Below are 23,148 nucleotides of genomic sequence, written 5' to 3' on the forward strand. Positions count from 1 at the left end.
ATAAATGAATAAAAATGGAACAGCTAAAATGAATGATAATCAAATTAGAGCAGAAGGTAGAAGGTTATTTAAACGCTTCTATAACATTCCTGATGGTGTTAATCCTAAAACTCGTAGAAGTTATTTAAATGAAGCCATAGATGCATATGAAGGATTTGACATTTCATCAGAAAGTGAGAGGTTAGCAAGAATGTTAAACGTTAATATTGATTTTTATTATTGTGACCCTCAACCAGAAGACGTAGACATTAACAAGGTAGACTTTCCATTAGTGGAAACAATAATGATAGATCCAGAATTTGAAACAGTAAATATTTTATTAACACAGAGTCCATGTGGAAAACTTCACGCTGACAGAATAACAGACGTTGAAGCACTCACAGGATATAAAGTTTGCCCATATTGTAAAGAAGAAGTTTATTCTATCCGTGATGATCCAGAAAGGAAAAACCAAAGAAGATTTTTAAAGCATTGTGAGAAATGTAAAGAAAATAATGGAAGATTAATTCAAGACGTTCAATTGCAAAACACACAACAACCATATGCACCACATATCACGAAACAGAAGATATATCAGTGGTTATTAGCTCATAATTTGCAGGAATATTATCAACCGACAAGATATTATATTACTTTTGACTTCGAAACATTAGAGACTAAAGAAGAACTTCTACTTTCTGAATGTGCAACTTTGAACGCTTACTTAAAACCATTTATGGTATCATCAATGGTTAAATTAAACGATAAAACATATACGAGGAATTTTTGCTTAACATCAAGTGATTCTTTTATTTCTGATTGGATTGAGTTTTTATTTTCAACCTGTTCATTAGTTGTTGAATCAAATATGGGTCAATACAATGAATTATTGAAGTCGCAAACATTAAATGAAAAACAGAAGGAAGTATTTAAAGAACTTCTAGATGAGGAATTCAATAAAGTGAATATCATAGGTTTTAATTCGGGAAAGTTTGATTTAAATTTAATTCTTCGTGATTTAAATACTGCAAAATGGAAGATAAAATCAATGCTGGGTTCTTCTTCTCAATTTAAGCAAATCATTGTAAAGAAAACAAACGTTCCATATGAATTGAGATTTATTGACATCAGAAATTATATAGCGGGTGGGACATTAGACCAATTCACTCAAGATTTCGGAAACAATAAAACACGTGTTAAATCCTTTTTCCCTTATCAATTCATCACGTGGGAAAATTACGAAGAAGAATTATATAAAAAGGAACCATTCACTCAAGATTCATTTTATTCAGCATTAACACAAGAAACAATATCCGATTCAGATTATCAAATATATCTCAATGATGCTAAAAATTTTAAGAATAGATTAGAATATTTTATTCATTATTGCAATAAAGATGTTGAAATTATGATTGACCCAATTGATAAAATTATTGAAGAAACATTTGTTTATAAAATTGACATGCTTCATAATCTTTCTTTATCATCGAATGCATCAATGATTCGTTACGCTTTAGCATATAAAGACTTTAATCCTAATGAAAAATATCCTGAGGAAGAGATAGAATCAAGTTTTGAATTAACGAAAAAGTATTGGAAATATAAAATTGAATCATATAAGAAACAAGATGAAAAAGCAGAAAGGGATACTAAAAACAATGTTTCAATGGATGACTATCAATACTATCACGATTTAATCCTTTCATCTAAATGCAAAATGTGTGGTAAAGCGTTTACATATGCTAATAAACCAACATTGGATAGAATCGATAATGAAAAACCACATACCAAAGAAAATTGTCAGTTAATGTGTTGTTATTGCAATGTCGTAAAATCAAATAAAGATGAAGATGTTCAACGTTTAAGAATCAATTTAAGAAATTATGCATTAAAAAATAATTTACCAATGACTTTAGATTCAGTTGAAGCTTATCACATTCTCCGTAATGGAATTACTGGTGGTCTATCAAATGTTCAACATAGAGTAAATCTTAAAGGAATCACGCACATTAATAAACTTTCATATAATCCAGAAACTAAAACTGTATCAAATGAGGACACCACCAACATTATGACTCATTTCGTTGGTGTTGACTTTAATTCATTATATCCTTCATCATTTTCATCTAATCCTCATGATTTCATTCAATATACTGACCATGAAATGTATATGCCGGGAAGATTGAATGGTGTGATCATTTGTGATACAGCAACAAAGAAAGCAAAAGCACTGGGAATTATTAGAAAGAAAAATACTTTATTCGTGGCTGAAGTAAAGGGTCACATTGATGAAAAGTATATTAATGATTACATAAACTTTTTACCGATAATAAGAAACTTAGATATTATCACAGATGAAAAAACAATTGGCAGTTTTATGTATAATTACATGAAATCAAACAATCTACCAGTTGACCAGAAACAGAGAAAATTAACTCAGTTAGCATCAACACACAACCAATATCAACCATTTTCTTCTTATTATCTTTGGTATCTAATAGACAGATTTCATTTTATCATCGATGATATTCAATCAATTTTAACATTTACGAAAAACACTTGTTTTAATGAATTTGCGAACAAATTTATGAACGAAAGACAAAAGGCTGAATTAGAAGGAAATAAAGGAAAAAGTTTATTTTGCAAAATTTCACTTAATGGATCATATGGTTACGATGCAATGAATACACAAAATTACGCAAAGACTAAAATAATGAATGCACAGAAGGCACGCGTTGCATGTATGTCAAATAAGTTTAAAAACATAAGAGAAATAGGTGAAGATACATATCAAGTGATGCTTAAAGATAGATTTTATAGATGTGATACATGTTTACAAGAGGCATTCTTCACTTTAGATAATGCTAAATACTGGTATTTGGTTTTCATTTATGATTTTATGTATAAATGCTTGGATGTTAATCGTTTTCATTTCATTGAAGGTGATACTGATTCATCTTATTGGGCAATCGCTGGCGATCCAAGTCTTCCTAACACTCAAGCATTTCAAGCAATTGTTACCGATAAACAATTTTATGATAAAAACATTTTCAAATTCGCACCATTTGATTTCTTCTGTTTTGATGAGAAATTTAAACCTAAATTAAAGAATAAAGCTGAAGAAAAAGCACATGAGAAGAAGTTATTGGGTTTAGCAATTGAGAAACAAGGCGATAACATGGTTGCTTTATGCCCTAAATGTTATACATCATTCAACGGTTCAATTGATGGAAGTGATTTTAAAAAGATTGCACAAAAAATGAAAGGTGTTAGTTTACGACAAAATAAACAATTAACGCCTAAAAATTATTTGGATATAATAAATGATAAAGTGATATTTGATGGTCAAAATATTAATTTACAACTTAAAAATGGGTCAATGACCCGCTTAACAATCGGTAAGACTGCATTAACAGGAGCACACACTAAGGCTGTATGTTGTGAAAATGGATGTTGTATGCCATTTATTTAATAAAATACCACAGAAGAGACAAAGAGGTGGACACCCTTAAACATTTATTTTATTTTTATATAAATGAATAACACAGATTTAAAAATTTTAATTGATGATTTAGTACTTAATCAAAAATTTCTTAGTTATTACGATTTAAAAGCATATCTCCAAAAATATAATAAAAATATAACGGGTGATGATATGGATTATTATTATTCATATTATAAAAATGAAATTTTGAAATATCATGATAAAATAATTTCTAAAATTAAAGACAAAATTAAAAATAATGAATATAGAAAGGGAAAAACTAAATCACAACTTAAACAATTGAAAGATTTCAAAAATAAAGTATTAACAGAAGAAGATATTGATGAATTATATAAATTATATAATCCTGAGCCGCAAAAGCCAAAGGAACAAAAACAAAAGATGCAAAACACCCAGGTCCTTCAGACCATAAACGATGCACAAGCTTTAATTTATGATTCATTAGTTAAACCACATTCAGCCCGACTTTTAAATGAAGATCAACTTTTGGAATTCATCCTTCAACATAAACTCGAAGCAGGAAAGTATATCAAACTTTTATATACAGCATATTTAAAACAAATGAATAGAATACATCCAGAATTAATGAAGGAAGGAATGAAATCCAAAATCAAAGCAGATAAAATTAAACCACTTACAACACCAAAACCCCCAACGACAGTACCTCTCCCTCCTTCAGTTAATCCTTCATCATTCACTTTATTATATCCATTTCAAACATTTAAGAAGCAAAAAGATTTTAAAAAGGATTTCAAGATATTAAATAAACCAATTGACCCAAAAATTCAACCGTTAAAGGAAAAATTTAGTCGCCCTTCATTTGCACCATATCCATATTCATACGAAATCGATCATCTGGAATATTCAAAAGGAAAAGTTACTTATTTATTTGCCATTAACATTAACACTAGATATTTATATTGCATTCCAGTGAAAGGGAAAACAGAACAGGAAACAAGAAGAGCTATTCAATACTTACTAGATCATGAAAGAGTAGATAATATCAGGGGTGATGGTGATAAAGGATTTCAGGCAGTTATGACTCATTATTTCCCACAAATTAATTTTTACTTCTCATCCTCTCCATATACGTTTCATAATAAAATAGTTGATGCGGTAATGAGAACTCTTAGAGATGCGTTAGGGGTTAACGGTCAGATATACTGGGATGGAAATCATGACTCCATCATACAGCAGTTAGTATATTATTACAATAATACATGGCATAGAACTATAAACATGAAACCGGTGGAAATGAAAAATGATATTTCAAAAGAATGGGAATATATTAGAAAGCAAATGGAAAAGTTAAATGATGTTAAACGTGAACAAATTAATTCGGGGCTCATGAATTTTAAACAAGGAAATAAAGTTTTAATTCATCTCGATTATGGAAAAACTGATAAATCAATGACAAAAAGAAGACGAAGATTTGACACAATAGCTGAATTTGTTAGATATATTAACGGCAATGCATTAGTTGAGGTTAACAATAAATTAATAGAAATTCCGATTTATTTTATTACTCCATTATATTTAAATAATATTTAATTTTTTTTATTTCGTAAGAAATGAGTGACAATGAAGCAGTCAAGAGTCCAGACAATGAATATAAAAAGAAACTAAACAGAATTAAATCAAAAATATGCTATTACAAAAAGAAGCCGCAATGTGGTGGGGTTGAAAACGATAAAGAGAGGAAAGAAATAATCGAAAAATTAGAAACTTACCGTTCAATCCTTAAACTGAGTGAAGCAAAAATAAAAGAATTTAATAGAATAAATAAATTGGTTGGAAGAGATGAATTTAATAAAGATGAATTTTTAAACTCTATCCAAATTTAATTTTTATTCCTCTTCGACAACATCTCTCTTTCCATCATTACTGCATAACCGCATTTTCTCAGTTTAAGTGGTTTGTTATTTTTAGCAAGTTCTCGCATCATTTTTATCATTTCCTCCCTTGTTATGATTCGTGGTAAATTTTGAGCTTGTGGGGTATCCATTTATGATAAAAATAAAAATTTAAATTATGCTGTTCACTCTTTTGGAGCTCAGGACTTTCAGTCCGTTCTAAAGTTTGTGAAAGAATTTGCGAAAATTCATGTCTTACATTTTTTGAAGAACTGAAGGTGACACATGGTGACATAGTGACACCTTCAGTTCTTCAAAAATAAGTCATTATTGAATAACCTGTAACCATTAACGTAAACCATTAACGATAAAATTTATTTCTGCAGTTCATCCATTACTTCATTACCTAATTAATTACAGACATAAAATATATTTAGTTCATTCAATGAATTCGGTACCATGTGAATACAGTCACAAATGGTGGCATATAATCTGCACCCAAGCCTGTTGGATTTGTTGTGAAAGTGTGTGAATGATTTCCTCCTGGTTCAGTTGGTCGAAAAGTCTTTTTTGCTGAATGGTTATAATCTGGAGATAAAACGTCATAGCCAGCATAATATTCTGAGTTGTATAATGGGTGGTCTCTTAATGAGTGGCTATGGTCGCCAGAAAAGTTTGTAGTTCCTGTATGAGTGTGTGGTGGAAGGTTTTCAATATTTATTTTCTTCGAACCTCCTGTTTCCTTTGAACTATTAGCACAATACAAAAACTTGTCAACTATTTGTTCCCATGCACTTCTAAATATAATGTTAGTTTTTGTTCATCTACATGTGGTGTTCTGACATCATCTCCATAGTCATAATAATATGGTGCTGGAGCTGGGTCAGGCAATGTCATATCTGCCATTTCATAAACTCTTAAATATTTCTTTTGTTCGTCTCCATATAAGTTTAAGTAGCAGTTGTTGTCTAATGGAACTTTAACTTGTGTACCATTATTCTTTATATAGCCTACATACATTTCATTGTTATTTTTCGGAATGAGTTTATACCGTATACCATTTCTTAAGGAGTGTACAAACTCCCATCTAAAATATTTGTTTTCTTCATAGATAGAAACATCGCCAACAATAGTTTCAATATTTTTTGTTCCTATCAAACTTTGGTATATTTCGTTAACATATGTTTTATCTGCCTTCTTCCCTAACTCATCGTTAACATATGTTTTATCTGCTTTAAGGTCTAAACATCCTGAAACCCATCCTGTATCAGCTTTAGTTTTTAAAATCTTTGATGTCCGTTCATGATACCATTCAACCCTTTCTATAATTTCATTATCTTTTTCATCCACATATTCCTTATCTGCCTTCTTATTTAATTCACTAGCCACACATTCCTTATCTGCCTTCTTCTCTAACTCATCGTTAACATATTCCTTATCTGCCTTCTTCATTATGTCATTTAGGAAACCTTTTATGAATTCCTCATTTAAATTAAATCTTCCAATCTTCAAAACTTTAGGAAATGCATTTAATGCGTAATATCTTTGTTCTTCTGGTGGAATTGATGTTATATCATCCGTTATACCTTTAATTTTTGAATTCATAAATAAAATTTCTTTTATATTTGATATCACTGCACCACCTTTGCAAACGAATTCAAAATGGTCATTTTTCAATACTATCTCCAAATCTCCATATTTCAACCTTTGCGTTTGTTCTGCCGTCTTTGAATTATATGCATATGTGGCGTATGTAATGGTCTGTGCCTTAAGTTGTTGTTGTTTAATCATTTTATTACGATTTAAAAATAAATATTTAATCCGTTATCTCATCAGCTATTTTTTCTATTTGAAATTGCCATAATATTTCATTCATAAATTCTAAATCACAATCAAATAGGTCAGTTATTCTAAATTTAATATTTGATAAATCTTTTGAATGAAGAATAAATGAATTCCCGGATAATTGAAACGGATATGATAAAGAAAATATGTTTAAGTTGATGGATAAAATGTTTTGTATTGATGGGTAAGAGTTAGGGTCTAATGTTTGATGTGAAAATCTCGTTGGGGTATTAACTTTATCACATTTGATTAAAATGAAATTGGAACCAGTGTCAGAATACAAAACATCCCCAACATCTTTTTCAAAATTTAATATCCCCAACAATGAACGAAGACGAGGAGTACAAAATTTAATTTTCAGCGGAAATTTAATAAGGTTATTTATTTCATCAAGTTCAAAAAGTTTATCAGGTTTTGATTTAAAATTTTCTTCATACCATACGATAAATGATTCATTTAAATAACTTAAAATTATGTTAATATCCCATTTCACTATCACATTATTTATATACATATCATACGTTTTTTCATGGTCATCTTTAATAAATGATATATAATCTGAAGGGTCTAAAAGAATGGGATTAAATTTACCACTCACAGAAACGAGAGTAACATTATAAATTCCACTAACTGTTAAATTTAATTCACAGTTATTATTCGAAATAATATTGATAATTGACATTTTTATTACGATTAAAAATATGGTAAAGCGTTATTTTCCAGTGATAAATAAAACTAGAATAAGATTACCTCAAGAATTCATAAATTCAACGAATAAGAAATTCATTCATGTTATAAATTTTAGTGTTTTCAGAAAATATGAGTCGATGTCATATTCATCAACAGGTTATATTTCACTTCATTCAAATTTAGTTCAATCAAACCCATATAATGACCATTTCATAAGATTTTCAGATGGTATTAAAAATGTAATTGATAGATTAAAATATGAACAGATTGACAATATCGAATTTTTGGAATTTTGGTTTAAATATCCCGATGGAAAAAAGATTGAAGTTAAAGATAAAGCAGATACTATAACAAAAACAATTACAATGACTGATCCGGATAGTGTGGGAACAAAAAGAAATAAAACAAACGATAGAAACTGGTGAAAGGTCAATTATTATTGATTATGATTCAAAGGATTATTATTCAATAATGTTAATGCTTGAATATTAAATAGCCTTAACAAAGAATTTTTCAAGTGATATTTTATATTCATCAACTATTTTATTATAAATATCATTATATGTTAAATGAAGTTCAGTTGTGTTCCGTTCTTTGATATCTTAATTGTGCTAATATCCTTTATAGGATTTATTTTTGCAACTGTTCCGCAGCATGAAACCTCATCATCTATGAAAAATTGAATCTTAACGTCTGAATCTTGAACATCACAAAGAATGGCGATAATGTGAATTAATGATTCATAAGGTAAAATAATTAAACCGGATTGGTCAATTAAATTTATTATTGAATCATAATTATCAGTTATGATATCACGATATATTTTCATTAATTCAGAATTAATGTCTATTTTATATGGGTTATCAAGTGGTGCTGGGTATGTTGGATAAGTGGGAATTTCAACAGGTTCTTTACCAGGTTCAGATAAAATGATTGGGTCTCCATCTTCTTTATTTTGCTCCTCCTCCTTTTTCGGTAAGTCATGAGTTAATAAATTTGGTTGAGTTGCTGACCTTGTTAATTCAGGACTAACATTAACTTTAACATTTTGAATAATTCGTGATTTATCATCATTTACGTTATAACCAACCGTAATCTCTGCTTTTGCGTTAGTGTTTTTTGACTTGTGAAACGTCTTCTCATTTATAATCGAATAAAAAAGAAAAATATATTTAAAGTTTTATTTAGTTGTTACGGTAATATCCCAAGGTTCATCCTTGTTTGCTTATACTTTCTTTGTAACTGCACCAATTATGTTATTGATAATGGTTTGAGTTTCTTCCAGTCTTATTTTATCATTTACAATATCTTTAATCATTTCATTACATGCATTCTTAAAACCATCTGATTTTTCTAATTTACGTCTATCACTTTCTTTAATTAAATCAAAGTTATATCCTTGTTGAGAATAAAGTGGTTTCTTTATCAATTCCTTGAACGCTTCTGAAAGTGAAGATGAAGAAATTCTTGCCACTTGAATTGGTTTAAATTCTGCTTTCATTGCTTCTTTCTGTTCATTGAACACTGGATCGAATAAAGCAACTTTAAAGAATTTCTTAGCTGGAATTTCAGGTCTCAAATTTGCATATTGACCATCAAACTGGTTAACATATTGAGGTAATCCGTTTGGTCCTTCTTCAATAGCGTTTAATTCTTCATTGAAATAAGAATATGGATTATGACGGTATGAATTAATTGAACCATTTTCACCTTCTCCAATGTATTGTTTAACAGCTTTTCCATTTTCATCAAATTGCATAGGATAACGTTCATTATATGCTTTACGTTTAGGATAATCAGATATAGTTAATTTATAACCATTTATGACTTTAATATTACCTTGAATCAGTAACGAAACTTCATTTATTCCATCAGGTTTTCCATTTGGACCTGTAATGTCTGCTTCGTGTGCTTCCCAATTTGGTCCATGACGTTTGGCATATGCTTGAGCTTCTGGTAATGTTAAAACGTTTCTCATTTGTTTAACATCTTTTTGAAGACCAGCAACAATATGAACTAACTCTTTCATTCCATCAGGAACTTTCATAGTTCTATTATATGCACCCTTTTTGTTTGTCCCTTGTTTCAATGGAACCTGTAGAAGATTTGCTATTTCTGTCATGTTTAATTATAAATAAAAAATAAAAATTAATTATAAAAAGTTAATCAAATTTAACACTTCCTTTATTTAAATCAACTATTATTTTTCCATGTTCTCCTAATTGTTGATATTGTGTGTAAAGTTCATTAATGCTCATTGGTAAATTCACTTGATAAAGCATAACGTTCAACTGTTGACGACTAAACCCACTGAAAATGAAAAGGGTTGATAGATTTGATTTAATGTTTGTGCTTAATGCTTTGAAGTATTGAACAGCCATGAAGAATGAACACTGAATGTGTCGACATTGAGTTAATAACTGATTAAAATATGATTTCTCATTTGTTATTAGTTTTGATTTCACTGCATCATCTAGAAAAATGAGTGAATGCAAAAATTCTCTATCAAAATTTGAAATAGAAAGTGTTTCAAATAATTCATCCCGTTGTTTATCAATAATTTTATCCTCTAATCCTTGCTTCTTGATTGTATTATATAATTCTTTATACATTAAAAAGTTTTTTAAATAATCTTCTGCTTCTTCTTGTGATAAATAAATAATTGGAATTTTGATTAAATGCTTTAAAGATTCAAATGTATCATCTGAAGGTGAACCTGAACGGTTGATATAAATTAACACATGTGAATAGGGTGAAGTGTTAGCAATAATGATAATTTGTTTTAATATCGTTAATGTTTTACCTTTATTTTGTTTACCAATTGCTGCAGTGATTGAATTTAAGTAACATTCAGAATATGGAATTTTCATTAATTTTTCCTTAGATAGAGCATTTCTATTATCACTCAATGCTTCATTAATCATATCATCTACGTATGTATTATATACTCCTGCTAATTCTTCATAAGGTGTGGATGAATTTAAATCCATTTAATCAAAAATAAATTTATAATTTTAAACATTTCTATTCATCAATATTTCATCATATGAACTTCTATACTGTGGTGGTGTACCTGTTGAATGATATTTCAAACCTTCATCCGGTGTCCATGTCCAATATGTAGTCCTAGTAAACCAAACCTGAGGAGGATTTGTCACCTTTGAACAGTAAGTGTCATTTTCACCCTGAATGATTGGATAAGCTTTCACTTGTACTGTAACTTGTGAGTTGAAAGTTTCTAATCCATCAAAGAATATACCCGCTCCATCACGTTGAACTGGAATAGTGCATAAGAATGAAGTTTGGTCTTTCCATGTTCTAGCTAATGGTGTGCCATCATCATCATTCAGTGGTCTAGTTAATGAGTCCTCGTATTCTTCTGTGCATTCATTCACTCCATCTAAATCAGAAGCTTGAAGCATACGTGTAAAGAATATGTCGCCCACTGTGGTCATCGCTTGATCGGGGAAGTTTCTGGAATCTATAGTGACCTGAAGACCTCGAAGCATTGGATTTTCTAAAACCGTTCTTTGCATTGCATTCTTCGGAAATGTTAACACAACATCTGTAACATTATGAAGAGCGTATGAGAAATCAGAACTGATACCTTCAGGAGTGATGCAACCTCCATTTAGTGAACGAACGTCAATATGTTGAGCTGGAATCATGAATGGATCTTCCTTACTGAATAAACGTGGTATTGCTTTAACTGATTCTTCAATTAAACCATATCCTGGTGTAATGCATTTATCCTCTAAAACTTCCATCTTTGTGCATGAAATAATAACGTTATCAACTGTTGCGTCAGCAGATGTAGTAGCTAAGCTTGTAATTAATTTGGCAGGAAGTCCGATTTGTTGGAATTTGCGATCGTATTTATAAACATGATTCATAATCTTTTCATAATTTTCATCAGTTATCTTTTCATAAACGTAATTTTGTAAATCAGCAACTCTTAACGGGTCAACCTGGCAAAATACCAAAGTATCCCTGAAAACATAATATTTAAGAATGATTTCACCAAATGATTTAGGATAATCATCGAACGCCTGAAATGCTAACAAATCATTTACCGGAATAATCATATCAAAAGTGACATCAACTTCTTCATTTGCTTTCTTGAAAACTTCTGAAGGGTCAATATATTTACCACATACTGAGTTATCATATTTTTGGACATTGTTATATAATGAATGAACAAACTTTTTAACTTTCCTTTCTGATTTTGGTTTATATGTTGCAAATGCGAAAGATTCACGGGCGCAATCCATCTGAAGATAACCAGCATCACCTCTTTCGGTTTCTACTTCTAATTGCTTAAAGCTTTGATTTGATGATTTGTAACCAACGAATAAACGCATGCATTTAAAAGCGGCATCACATGTGAAAGCTTTATTTGAAACTAGAGTTGCTTTAACTTTGCGTTTAATATATGTGTCACCTAATTGGTTCACATCATGAGCCGGATTTGTAATTCTTAAATGAGTTTGTTTATCATCAAAATATGGAGCATCAGAGTCATAGCATGAACTTTCAAGTTCTCTATAATATCTTCTTCCGTCATTCTTTGCGAATATTTCATTTATCTTTTCGAATGAATGAAACACATTTCCATTAATCGGTTTAGTGTTTGGCACTAAATAGTTAGTCGTCATTTATTAATAAATTAAAAAATCAAAATTAAAAGATGAAAATGAATTTTTAATTTTAATGAAATAATCAACTATGGCTGCAGGTATATTTAAGAAACTGTGGGATAAAGTAAAAAGAGGAGCGCATAAAGTTTGGGAAACAATGAAGAAGGGAGCAAATTGGATATTTAAGAATAAAGAAGCAATTAGTGACGTTGCTGAATCAATAACACCAAAAGCTGCCCCAATAAGAGAAATATTAAATAAAGGAGAAAAAGTTTATCAAAGACTTCAACCGATACTAAGATAAAAATAATATTTATTTATTTTTCCACTATCTACCTCCTATTTTATTAAGTATTCCTTCAGCAATTCCACCAATTGCGTTACCTGCTTGTGCTCCCATCGCCGGATTACCTGCTTTAGTACCTAATACTCCACCTATGATAGTTCCTGCCGTTTTCGCTACTGGTGCCAAAAAGTTTGCAACAGGTTTAATAACCTTTTTAAACCCAACCTGCAGCTTTCTTAATTCCATCCCATAATTTTTTAAAGAATCCTGCCGCCATTTCTGATTTAATATTAATTAAAAAATATATTTCATCACTTATATTCTAATTTTTATTTAATGATAAATGAAACCGATTTTAAAAATAAATGAAACAGAGGAGGAAGAAATAAATGAAAGTGAAAATGTTCAACAAAAAATAAACGTTGTTAAACCAATTACTGAAATAAAATTTTTTCATCTGTTGAAGAATTTAATGACTATTATGCTAATAATAAAAAATTATTTGAAGAATTGACAACGTGTAAATTGAATAAAATGTTTAAAGTTGATGGATTCAAAATTTCAAAAATAAAAGGAGTGGTTAGTTTGAAATCTATTCCTCAATCAAGAATCACCTCATTAATGAAAATTGATGATTTAACAAAAAGAATAGAAGAGATTGAAGAAAGAATGAATCAAATAATTGATTTCATAAATTCAAATAATCATTAGTTTCTTAAAGTTCTATGTTGAACTCATCAAATTCTTCTTCATCATTACCATTACCTTTAGCGAGTTTATTTACTCTTTCAACTTTATCTTTTGATAGTCTATCGTTTAATTTTTTCTGAAGTTTTTCGTTACCAAGTTCTAAAATTTTACACGGATGATATTTAAACCCGTTAAATTCTTTTTCCTCAGTTTTAATCATTAATCTACAAAGAACTTTAGTGAGGTGGTTTTGTTGTTTAAACCATTTATCATTAATATTTGTTATAAATTCAATATCCGGAATTAATTCCCAAATTTTTGAATTTTCGATTAATTTACCATCAAATGCAAAAGCAATAGGTTTAATATTAAACTTACCTTTATAAAATAAACTTTGTACGCAATCATCAAAATAAACGTCTACTTGTTTAACTTGGGTGAGAATTGGTGAAAGTTTATCCATTAATTGATTCACAGTCACGAATTTTGATTCACTCATTTCTTACGAATTAAAAAAATAAATTATTCAAAAATGTAAGACATGAATTTTTAAAGTTTATTTTTCATTCATGAAAATAATTATTTCTAATTTCTTTTACTCTCTCGTATATACTAGATTTAAAGAATTCAGAACATTTCCCATAATCTCCTAAATGTTTTCTTATCTTATTGGTTTTCCATTCATTATATGAAACTGAATAAACTTTATCTTTATCTTTACACCTTTCATCACTTCCAATATATTTATATTTCAATTTTGATTTATTGGTTTCATATTCATTAGCGTTTAATAATTCACAGTCTTCCTTTTTAAATAAATGTTTTATGTATTCAGGATTAACAATTCTATAATATTGCTTCCCTTTAAATCTTTGAATATAAACAGGAACACCATCCTCTAAAATTCGATAATCTATTTTATCCAGTTTTACTTGTTGGGTCATTTATGTAAGAATAAAAAAATAAATTATTTTTAAAAATAACTTTAATTTTTTTAATGGTTTTATAAATATATTTTTATTTTTTATTTCATTATGTATGGGCTGAGTGTAAATGTCTTACAATTTTGAACATTTTTTAAATCTTGATTTATTCAAAAACGTAAGAATAAAAACCGTAAGAATCATACATTTTTTACTTCATATGTTAAAAAAAATGATACAAAATCGCTCGATATTGTATGAATTCTTACGTTTACAAAAAAAGTCACAAAACCCATCATATCCTACTACTAATGGAATTTTTTTTCCCTCAATAAAAATTTATAATTTTTGTTTGCAATCATTTTATAGATTAAAAAAATTCCATTCTGAATGTAGACTTTTCAAAAATTGAGAGCTAGAATGACAAAAAAATCATTCAATTTGAATTGTTGGAATTTTTGGAACCGAATTATTGATTGTTTTTAAAGCTTCTAAAATCCGAGAAATATTCATGATTTATGTACAAAATTTCTTATTTATCAAATAATTGTTTGAAAATGGAAGAAATATTTCAAGAATTTTTATCAGAAGACACATCAAATTTTTCACTTTTTACTTGTTCATATATTAACACATCGAATGCAACAAAAAATTACAATTTTTCGCGTGACTTTTTCCCTCAATATTTGAAAAAGTCAGCGCGAAAAATTTGATTCTTTTGATCTTCAAAATTATTGGAATCGAATTTTGTAAAATTCGATTCCAAAAAATTTGAAGTGAAAAAAGAGAGGTATGCTGGCTGGAATAAGGTTAATTTTTTCTTTTAACGTCATTTTTAATGGCCACGTCTAGAGCTAAGCATAACATTATTTTAGAAACAAGTAAAGTCATTCGAAAAAGCACTTCATATATTATGTTTTCGATCGTAACAATATAGATGTTTTCGCTTTTATACAAAAGATTTATCAAATTTATTATCATATATGTTATTATTCGTTCATCTTTACGGAAACGCCATATCATTAAGAAATTCGCATGGGAGATTACTCAAACGTATATGTTAAAATCCTAAATTATTAACTTTTTTTTGTACAGGTGGTTTTCCTTGTAATAGCTATAAAACATATAGATTCATGGTAAGTATCACCTTTAGAATAGATTTATTTAAAAACTATCAGCCAAAAAAAAGTTACCCGTATATTCAATTACTGACTTATTCAAAATAGCAAAATTAATAATACGATAATGATTTATAGCATCATGGTATGCATAATGTTTAACTATTTAGTATGTCTTATAAAATTATTATTTTATTTTTTTTTTTATTATTAGGAATAAATTATCTTAATACTAGTAAATAGTTCACACATTTATGTAATTTAGATATTTTTGCTCAGAAAGCCTAATTGATTGGTATTAACTCATCATTTATTCGCTCATTGAGAAAGTATTATTAAAACATGCAAGATATGTGAGATTATTATAAACTTCGGATTATAATCTGAATGGTTTAATTTCAATCATACTTCATGATGATTAATATAATATTTTTATTCATTATTGTAATATATGAAATTTAAGCATTAATATTATTTCAGAACTTAAAATAATTAGTTTTTGTCGATTCATAATTCAAATAAATCAGCTAAATATGTAAAAAATTTAAAAAATTCCAAAATGGCAAAAATAATCTGAGCATAAAATACAAGCAAATTACCAGTGCATTTTCCTCAAAATTGGCTGATAGTTTTTCTTGCATGTTCATACAAACATTGCTCATATAAACATATCAGCGAATATTTGACATATCATCAATTTGCGAATATTTCCTTTCAAATGGTGCAAATATCAATGAAAAAGATAAATTTGGTCTAACTGCTCTTCATAATGCAGCAGAATATAATTGTAAAGAAACAGCAGAACTTCTTATTTCTCATGGTGCAAATGCTAATGAAAAAAATAATTCTGGGGAAACTCTTCTTCATATTGCAGCAAATTTTGATTGTAAAGAAAACGCTGAACTTCTTATTTCTCATGGTGCAAATGTCAATGAAAAAGATAATTCTGGAGAAACTCCTTTTCTTATTGCAGCAAATTATAATCGTAAAGAAGTCGCAGAATTTTTTATTTCTCATGGTGCAAATATCAATGAAAAAGATATAAATGGAAAACTGCTCTTCATCATTTAACATATTTTTATTATAAAGAAACAGCAGAACTTCTTATTTCTCGAGAGAGGGTCAAAGTTGCTATTTGTCACTTTTCCACAAGAATATAATGGGGAAAAAGTTATCATATAGTTGATCTCATTCACTGAGGTGAGAGATGCATGTAGTGTAATTTGATAAACAGTGGGATTGCTGCTCTAAGTCCTAGGTTCAAGACACATTGGCTTCATTTTTCTCTTTTTTATTGACGTAAACTATTCAATTTTTGTGTTCTCCATTCAAATTTCAGAATTTTTTTTGCAGATTTCACGCTACATTCGAAGTTACCTTTTGTAACAACCACCACTGCCTACGAAAGACGAAAGTGTGTCACGATTTCACCCGGAAATCCGACGGTTGTTTAAGAGTATGCACTTTTGTCACCTACTCGAAAAAGATATAAATGGAAAACTGCTCTTCATCATTTAACATATTTTTATTATAAAGAAACAGCAGAACTTCTTATTTCTCATGATGCAAATGTCAATGAAAAAGATGAAGTTGGAAAAACTCCTCTTCATTATGCAACAGAACATAATAGTAAAGAAACAGCAGAACTTCTTGAGTATAAGTTCAAAAGTATGGCATTCCAAACGGGAACCGCGGTTGGTTACCATGGATTTCCGTCACCGGTCACATTTTAAAGATTTTTAAAGCCTTATAAAAATATGCTTTGTAAATCATTTTTTGTAAATCGGCAAAAATTTGGTAATTTTCTTCAACTAATAAATCTGCGAATAGCATTTATAATACAAGAACAATCTTTTAAAATGCGTTTGATTCATTTTTGTATAATTTCATATAGGCACATATATTCTTCCGGGACTTTCCGTGATTTTACCGTAAAATCATTAGTTTACACCAATTTTTCCGTATTTTGAATAGTTTACTGCACTTTTTCCGTAAAATTGAGTTACGGGAATCCGCAAAATTTCCGGACCTCATTTTTCATAGAATATAATAATAATATTTGATAAAAAGATATATTATTTATATTTTTGATTTTTGAATTACGGAAAAAGTGAATTGTTAACTTGATTTTTTTATATGGTTAATTTTTCAAATGATATTATGAAGATCTAAAATATTAAAAGTAAAAAATTGAATTACGGAAAAAGTGAGGTCAAAAGTGAAATAAATTTGCAGAACAATTTTCATTGAAATAAGACATTGAGTATCACACTTTAGTGAATCAACATCTATAAGAATGAAGTGTTTTGAAGCTGAAATAATATTGAATAGAAATTAATTTTTTCTAAAATTTTGAATGAAATTATGGGAAATAAAAAAATTACTAAATATTGTATTCATACAAATATATTATTTTAAAGGAAAAATAGATGCTGATAGAAACGATGAAAAATTTTGAAAACTTTACAATTAATTTATGTTCGTTAACCACAGAGCTTGCAATCCAAAGCTCACGTTAGACTACAAGAGTCATGAAGTCTCATACTAAGGGATATCCAACATATATTTTAATAATCTAATGTTTGTGACAAATATTCAACATAAAATTAAGTTTTCGTTTCGTTACAAGGCATTCATACTTTGGAGATATCATATTTAATGTACAGAAAAGTTAATATTAAACAATACATGCTAAAGAATTAATAAATAAGATAATAAAATAAATTTATACGTAATTACTTTCATTTAATATGCTTTATGCTGTATAATATTGATTAAGAGGCATTAAAAGGTTCCATAGTCTGCTTTTATAGGCAAGATTTTTGATAAAAATTTAAAATTTTGAAAAATGATGAGAAAAGGAAAAAAAAGGTAAATGAGAGCAAGAGGAGGGAAAAAAAAGAAAAAGAAAAGAAAGGGAAGGGAAAAATAAAAGAAAGAAGGACATATAAAAATTTAGATGCGCATTCTTAATGCCGAGGCGGCTTGCCGCCGAGGCGCGATTTTTTTAGGCCTCTACGGTAACCCGGCAATGTTTTTTTAAATCTTGTACAGCCCTATAGAAGCTATATTCAAAATTTGGGGGCATTTGGCCTGTATCAAGGGTAGTCAGCATACCTCTGAAAAAAGAATTTTTTTATTTGCATCACTTTCTTACTTCAACATCTTGATACTTTCAGCGAAGGGTTATTAAAATCAAATTACCCGTTTATAAAATAAATTTTATTTTTTAATTCATCTCATTATTCATGAATTTTATTTTTATTGTTTAAAAATTATCATTCAAAATTGAAATATAAAGTCTATGTTGATACCTTTGATGAAAAATTCTACAAGTTTCGGATTAATTGTGCGAGATTTAAATATGTAAATATACAATTATTTTCAAGTGCACATTCAATTGGTGTTCTGTCATACTCATCTTCTGCATTGATATCAGCACCATTAGAAATAAGAACTTTTGCTGTTTCACTGCGATCCTTACATGCAGCGTAATGAAGAGGTGTTTCATCATTAATATCTTTTGCATCGATATCTGCACCGTGTGAAATAAGAAATTCGACTATTTGTACATCAGAATTTTTAGCTGCATAATGAAGAGGTGTTATATCACTTTCATCTTTTGCATTTATATCTGCACCATGAGAAATAAGAATTTCGACTATTTCTTTACTTGTTTTTTTAATCATCTCTTTCATATCTTCCTCGAAATGTTTTATCTGCATCGAAATCTTTATATGTGAATATCTTTCTTTCTAAAACGTATTCAAGCATTTCATTATTGTGTGTTTTTAGAATGTCTCGAAGACAATCAATGCTCATTTTATTATCTTTCATACAGTGATTGATAATGTCAGTATTTCGTCCGATTATCGAGTAACGAAGACATTGTTTAGATAATTTTGTGGTATGATTGAATGTAAAATAATTGTTTTTGAACTTGTACCTTTTCATTAAAATCGAAACAATTTCAATTAATCATGCATATATATGGCATAAAACTTTGTTGCAATCTAGAGATTTAAACCTCTTGATTATGCCCACAAAATATTGAAACAATCAATCGCAATTTTATCAATTAGAAAAAGGGAGTTATGAGAAGTTTAAAAAAACATCAAAATGTAATAAATTTTATTAATGAAATTAAATTTAAGCTTCCATGTAAAGAAATAACACATGAATACTGTCACCTGGCTGAATTTTGCATGATTCGATTGTGCTATCCTCGGCAAGTACTTGACCATTAAGGGTATAGTAAACTCAAAATTCTAGAGTTTTGAGAGTGCCAATAAACTTTATAGGCCTATATATATCTATATTTTAAAGGAGAGGTTACGCCATAATATTTGATATTATAAATTATTAATTCAAAATAAAAGTAGAAAATGAAACTAATTTTATTCTAACCTATATAAATATATCAATAATCTAAAATGATTATAGTCTGAACTATATTTTACCAGATTATCAAATATAAGAGAAATGAAATAAGGCATAAAAATATCATAGCATAATTATTGGATAAATGCATTAATAAATTATTTATATCATAATGAGAAAAAATCAAAATAAGAAAATGAGCATAATAATAATTTAATTAAAAACAAAAACAATAAATAAAATGTAATTTTCGTTAATCAAAGTCATCAATGTCTTCGTCTTCTGATTTCCATTCGGACTTGAAAACTTGATAATCTCCTCCTGGTACACTCTGAATGAATTTTTTGTATTTGTTCTGTTTTTTAGAACCTTTTGTAACAGTTTTTTTTTTCAATATCATTTTGGAGTAACAATTCTCTTCAAATGATTTGACACAATCTTCTGGAAGTGGGGGAAGATGTAATGCTTTTTGTATATCTCCGAGAAAATGCTCTGGATCATTCCATTCTAAGATTGCAACGTTAACTCTAATGTTAATGTTCTTCCAGGCTCTTGATTTGTCCAAATAGCATGCAATTTTGGAGTTAAACGCTTCATTCATGCAGGTAGATCCAATGGAAGAAACTTTGGAAACTATGGGTGTCCATTTGTGAACCCAGTCATAGAGCATGAATTGAAGTTGGATCGAATTGACACCTTTTTGCCATTCAAAGCATTTGTAATTGTGCGGTTCGCAAAAAGAATGATTGCCTACGTAATGGTAGACACAATTCTCCCACATTTTCGTACGTTTGTCAATATTTTCTTCGGCAAAACATGACCAAAGCCACATACTTAGGCTTGCATTCAGACCCCAGAAAGGTCTCTCTATTTTTTCAATCTTCTGAGTCTTGTCGTTGAAAACTTCAACTGTCTTATGAGAAGCTGAGAACTTTGTAAAATCTTTTGAGATATTTTTTGATACATGACCTGGATCGAATCTTTCAAGATGAGAGACGCCAAATTCTTTAAAGACAGAGACACTTTTGTTATCTCGGTCTTTAATAATCTCTTTAACATCTTTCAAGATATTGTATTTCTTTAATTGCTTCAAGATGATTCGAGTTCCAGCACTTTCCATATTGTTGGAAGCTCCGGAATACTGAGCATGCTGTCTGTTTCCACCAATATGGTTGATGTTCACGCATGCAAGAACTCTTTTTGTGACAGCATCGAGCGCAGTTACTGTACAACTTGGCGAGTTTCGCCTGTGCGTCCATCTTGCATCAATGGATAAGTAACCACTGAAGGACTTTCTCGACAGCATTAGGGAAATACTTTTAAGTCTTCTAATCTTATCGTCACAAAATCTCTGTTGTCTCATGACACCACTCTTCACAGGGGGCTTAGTTCCACAAAGAGAAAGAAAGCGAGCACCTTTTGTATATGGCATTCCGGTCATTATGCAAGCACCAAGCATCTGTCGCGCTGAGAGTCGACGACGTTCGTGGAGTAAAATGTTATGCATTGCCTTTGTTTTCCGTTTTGGGTGAACAATATGGCCCATACAACAACAAAAAAATGAAATCCCGCCAAAAGTGAAAATTGAATAAAAAGTAATACCCAGATTTTCCTTACTTTTACCACCCCCTCTAAAGCTGGGGACACCGCCTATCGTTGGGAGTAGCTATTAAATAGAACCACCAAGGGTATTTTTTGAACTGCCAGTGTAGTGTAAACATCCGACATAATGATTCATTATGCCAAGGTTTGATTCCTATTTAGCCATTTTTTTTTCTTTTTTGGATCATGAATTTTTTTTGGGTCACTATAAGATTTGTTTCATGTTCTAAATCTGCTGCATATGTAATCTATTTTTATTTACCTATTTTTTAAAAATCTATTGGATTGCCAAATTTGAATATATTTAAAATCATAAAAATCCAACAAAACTATAAATATATGTTTTATGCATAGTGCCGATACTCAAATATCAGATTACTTAGATCCATGAATAATATCCGAATTTTTTTTCTTAAAATTAAACTTCAAAACTTCTTGCAATCTTATTCTTAATCAATTGTAAATTTTTAAAACCATTTTTTAAAATAATTTTGCGTAAATTTTATTCTCATGTTGTTTTAATCGAAAATTGATACATTTTCAAAAAAATAATATTGACTTATGAAATTCATTTTTAAGGTGAAATAGTATTGTTTTTATTAAAGTATATGAATAATATATAAAAAATTAATGAATAATATAAGCAGATTTTTAGTTTACAAAACAAATATGAGCAATGCAATTTCAAACTTTTGCTGGCAATTTCGATATTGCTCAAGTTTGTAGTATTTGTGATACCTATAACATCGGCTTAATCAAAATTCGATTTTTCTTATGAGTTATTGAGAAAATTTGATTGCAATGAGAAGGATTTCGACGTTTTTGATAAACTAAGAGCTGAGCTTTAGGGGTTCAGTTCATTTATGGCTGTAGTTTGATGCGTAGATCTCTTTTTTATTGTAAATTCTTTCAGCAGAGATCGAGAATGAATCTTTTGAGAACTTTATGAGTTTTTACACCCGTAAAGAGGTCCTTCGAGGAAAGATAGTCCAGACTACATGAAGATGTGGGTTAACCAAAAAAATCCGATGGTTTCCCCATATTCATGTAGATCTTCGAAAAAATGAGCACCAAAAAAGCCAAAAAAATAGGCTTTTTATTGGATTTGTACACTAGATCAATAATCTATTTAGGATCTGACACTCTTTTTAGCCAGAGATATGAGGTCCTTTCTAGGAAAACGATCTATTCATCCATAAAAAAAATGAATTATCGTTTTCCCCAGAAATTACATGGGGAGTGGTAAAAGTAAGGAAAATCCGGGTAATTAATAAATATATACTATATCATTAGATGAATATTTTGGAATAACATTTTAAAATCGAGGTTTTTCAATGGATAACGGTTCAATCAAAAATTTGACCCCATTTTAGAATCTACATTAAAAATGGAACATTTCTGTCTTTTCAAAATTCCAAAATAACGTTTCTATTCCTCTCAAAAGTAAAAACAAACTTTATTGGGGAAAAAATATTTTTATTTTCCAAAAAAAATGAAAACCTTAAATGCAAATCTAATTTGATGCTTTTGTTTGTGATTTTTTGGATTTCGAAAAAAATTTGAAAATTCAGACAAGTTACCATTAACACTAATACGTTTCAGCGAGTCGGTCCCATCAGAGAAATTTTCATAAATCGGCG

At 29.2% G+C, this 23,148-nt stretch overlaps 7 protein-coding genes and 2 pseudogenes across 9 annotated transcripts, besides 4 other annotated features; 3 read left to right on the top strand and 6 right to left on the bottom strand.

Annotated features, from left to right (window-relative positions):
* Positions 1–10,736: part of a mobile genetic element that runs on past the window's edge.
* On the top strand, positions 5–3,451 carry TVAGG3_1001680 (DNA/RNA polymerases family; the record flags this gene model as incomplete). The annotated part of the gene is made up of 1 exon (XM_051254313.1): positions 5–3,451. One exon carries the CDS (start codon positions 5–7, stop codon positions 3,449–3,451), a length of 3,447 nt encoding a protein of 1,148 aa, XP_051079887.1.
* TVAGG3_1001690 (uncharacterized protein) lies at positions 3,515–4,685 on the top strand (the record flags this gene model as incomplete). Its single annotated transcript, XM_051254314.1, has 1 exon — positions 3,515–4,685. A coding segment is annotated over one exon (1,171 nt), but the record flags the coding sequence as incomplete, so codon positions are not given.
* Positions 6,115–7,128, bottom strand: TVAGG3_1001700 (uncharacterized protein; the record flags this gene model as incomplete). The annotated part of the gene is made up of 1 exon (XM_051254315.1): positions 6,115–7,128. One exon carries the CDS (start codon positions 7,126–7,128, stop codon positions 6,115–6,117), a length of 1,014 nt encoding a protein of 337 aa, XP_051079889.1.
* TVAGG3_1001710 lies at positions 8,361–8,956 on the bottom strand (annotated as a pseudogene). Its single transcript has one exon. A coding segment is annotated over exon 1 (596 nt).
* TVAGG3_1001720 (uncharacterized protein) lies at positions 9,098–9,994 on the bottom strand (the record flags this gene model as incomplete). The annotated part of the gene is made up of 1 exon (XM_051254316.1): positions 9,098–9,994. The coding sequence occupies one exon, from the start codon at positions 9,992–9,994 to the stop codon at positions 9,098–9,100; it is 897 nt and encodes a 298-aa protein (XP_051079890.1).
* A 578-nt stretch (positions 10,737–11,314) lies between the features above and the next one.
* TVAGG3_1001730 (uncharacterized protein) lies at positions 11,315–12,527 on the bottom strand (the record flags this gene model as incomplete). Its single annotated transcript, XM_051254317.1, has 1 exon — positions 11,315–12,527. A coding segment is annotated over one exon (1,213 nt), but the record flags the coding sequence as incomplete, so codon positions are not given.
* Positions 12,528–12,597: 70 nt separating this feature from the next.
* On the top strand, positions 12,598–12,813 carry TVAGG3_1001740 (uncharacterized protein; the record flags this gene model as incomplete). The annotated part of the gene is made up of 1 exon (XM_001303889.1): positions 12,598–12,813. One exon carries the CDS (start codon positions 12,598–12,600, stop codon positions 12,811–12,813), a length of 216 nt encoding a protein of 71 aa, XP_001303890.1.
* A 4,162-nt stretch (positions 12,814–16,975) lies between these two features.
* Positions 16,976–17,005: a mobile genetic element.
* Positions 17,006–18,392: 1,387 nt separating this feature from the next.
* Positions 18,393–18,597: a mobile genetic element.
* Positions 18,598–18,855: 258 nt separating this feature from the next.
* Positions 18,856–19,224, bottom strand: TVAGG3_1001770 (Ankyrin repeat family; the record flags this gene model as incomplete). The annotated part of the gene is made up of 1 exon (XM_001303891.1): positions 18,856–19,224. One exon carries the CDS (start codon positions 19,222–19,224, stop codon positions 18,856–18,858), a length of 369 nt encoding a protein of 122 aa, XP_001303892.1.
* A 549-nt stretch (positions 19,225–19,773) lies between these two features.
* Positions 19,774–21,407: a mobile genetic element.
* Positions 20,160–21,172, bottom strand: TVAGG3_1001790 (annotated as a pseudogene). Its single transcript has one exon. A coding segment is annotated over exon 1 (1,013 nt).
* Positions 21,408–23,148: the final 1,741 nt, after the last annotated feature.

The sequence above is a fragment of the Trichomonas vaginalis genome, chromosome I, assembly GCF_026262505.1.
Source record: "Trichomonas vaginalis G3 chromosome I, whole genome shotgun sequence".
In the NCBI taxonomy this organism is placed as follows: domain Eukaryota; phylum Parabasalia; order Trichomonadida; family Trichomonadidae; genus Trichomonas; species Trichomonas vaginalis.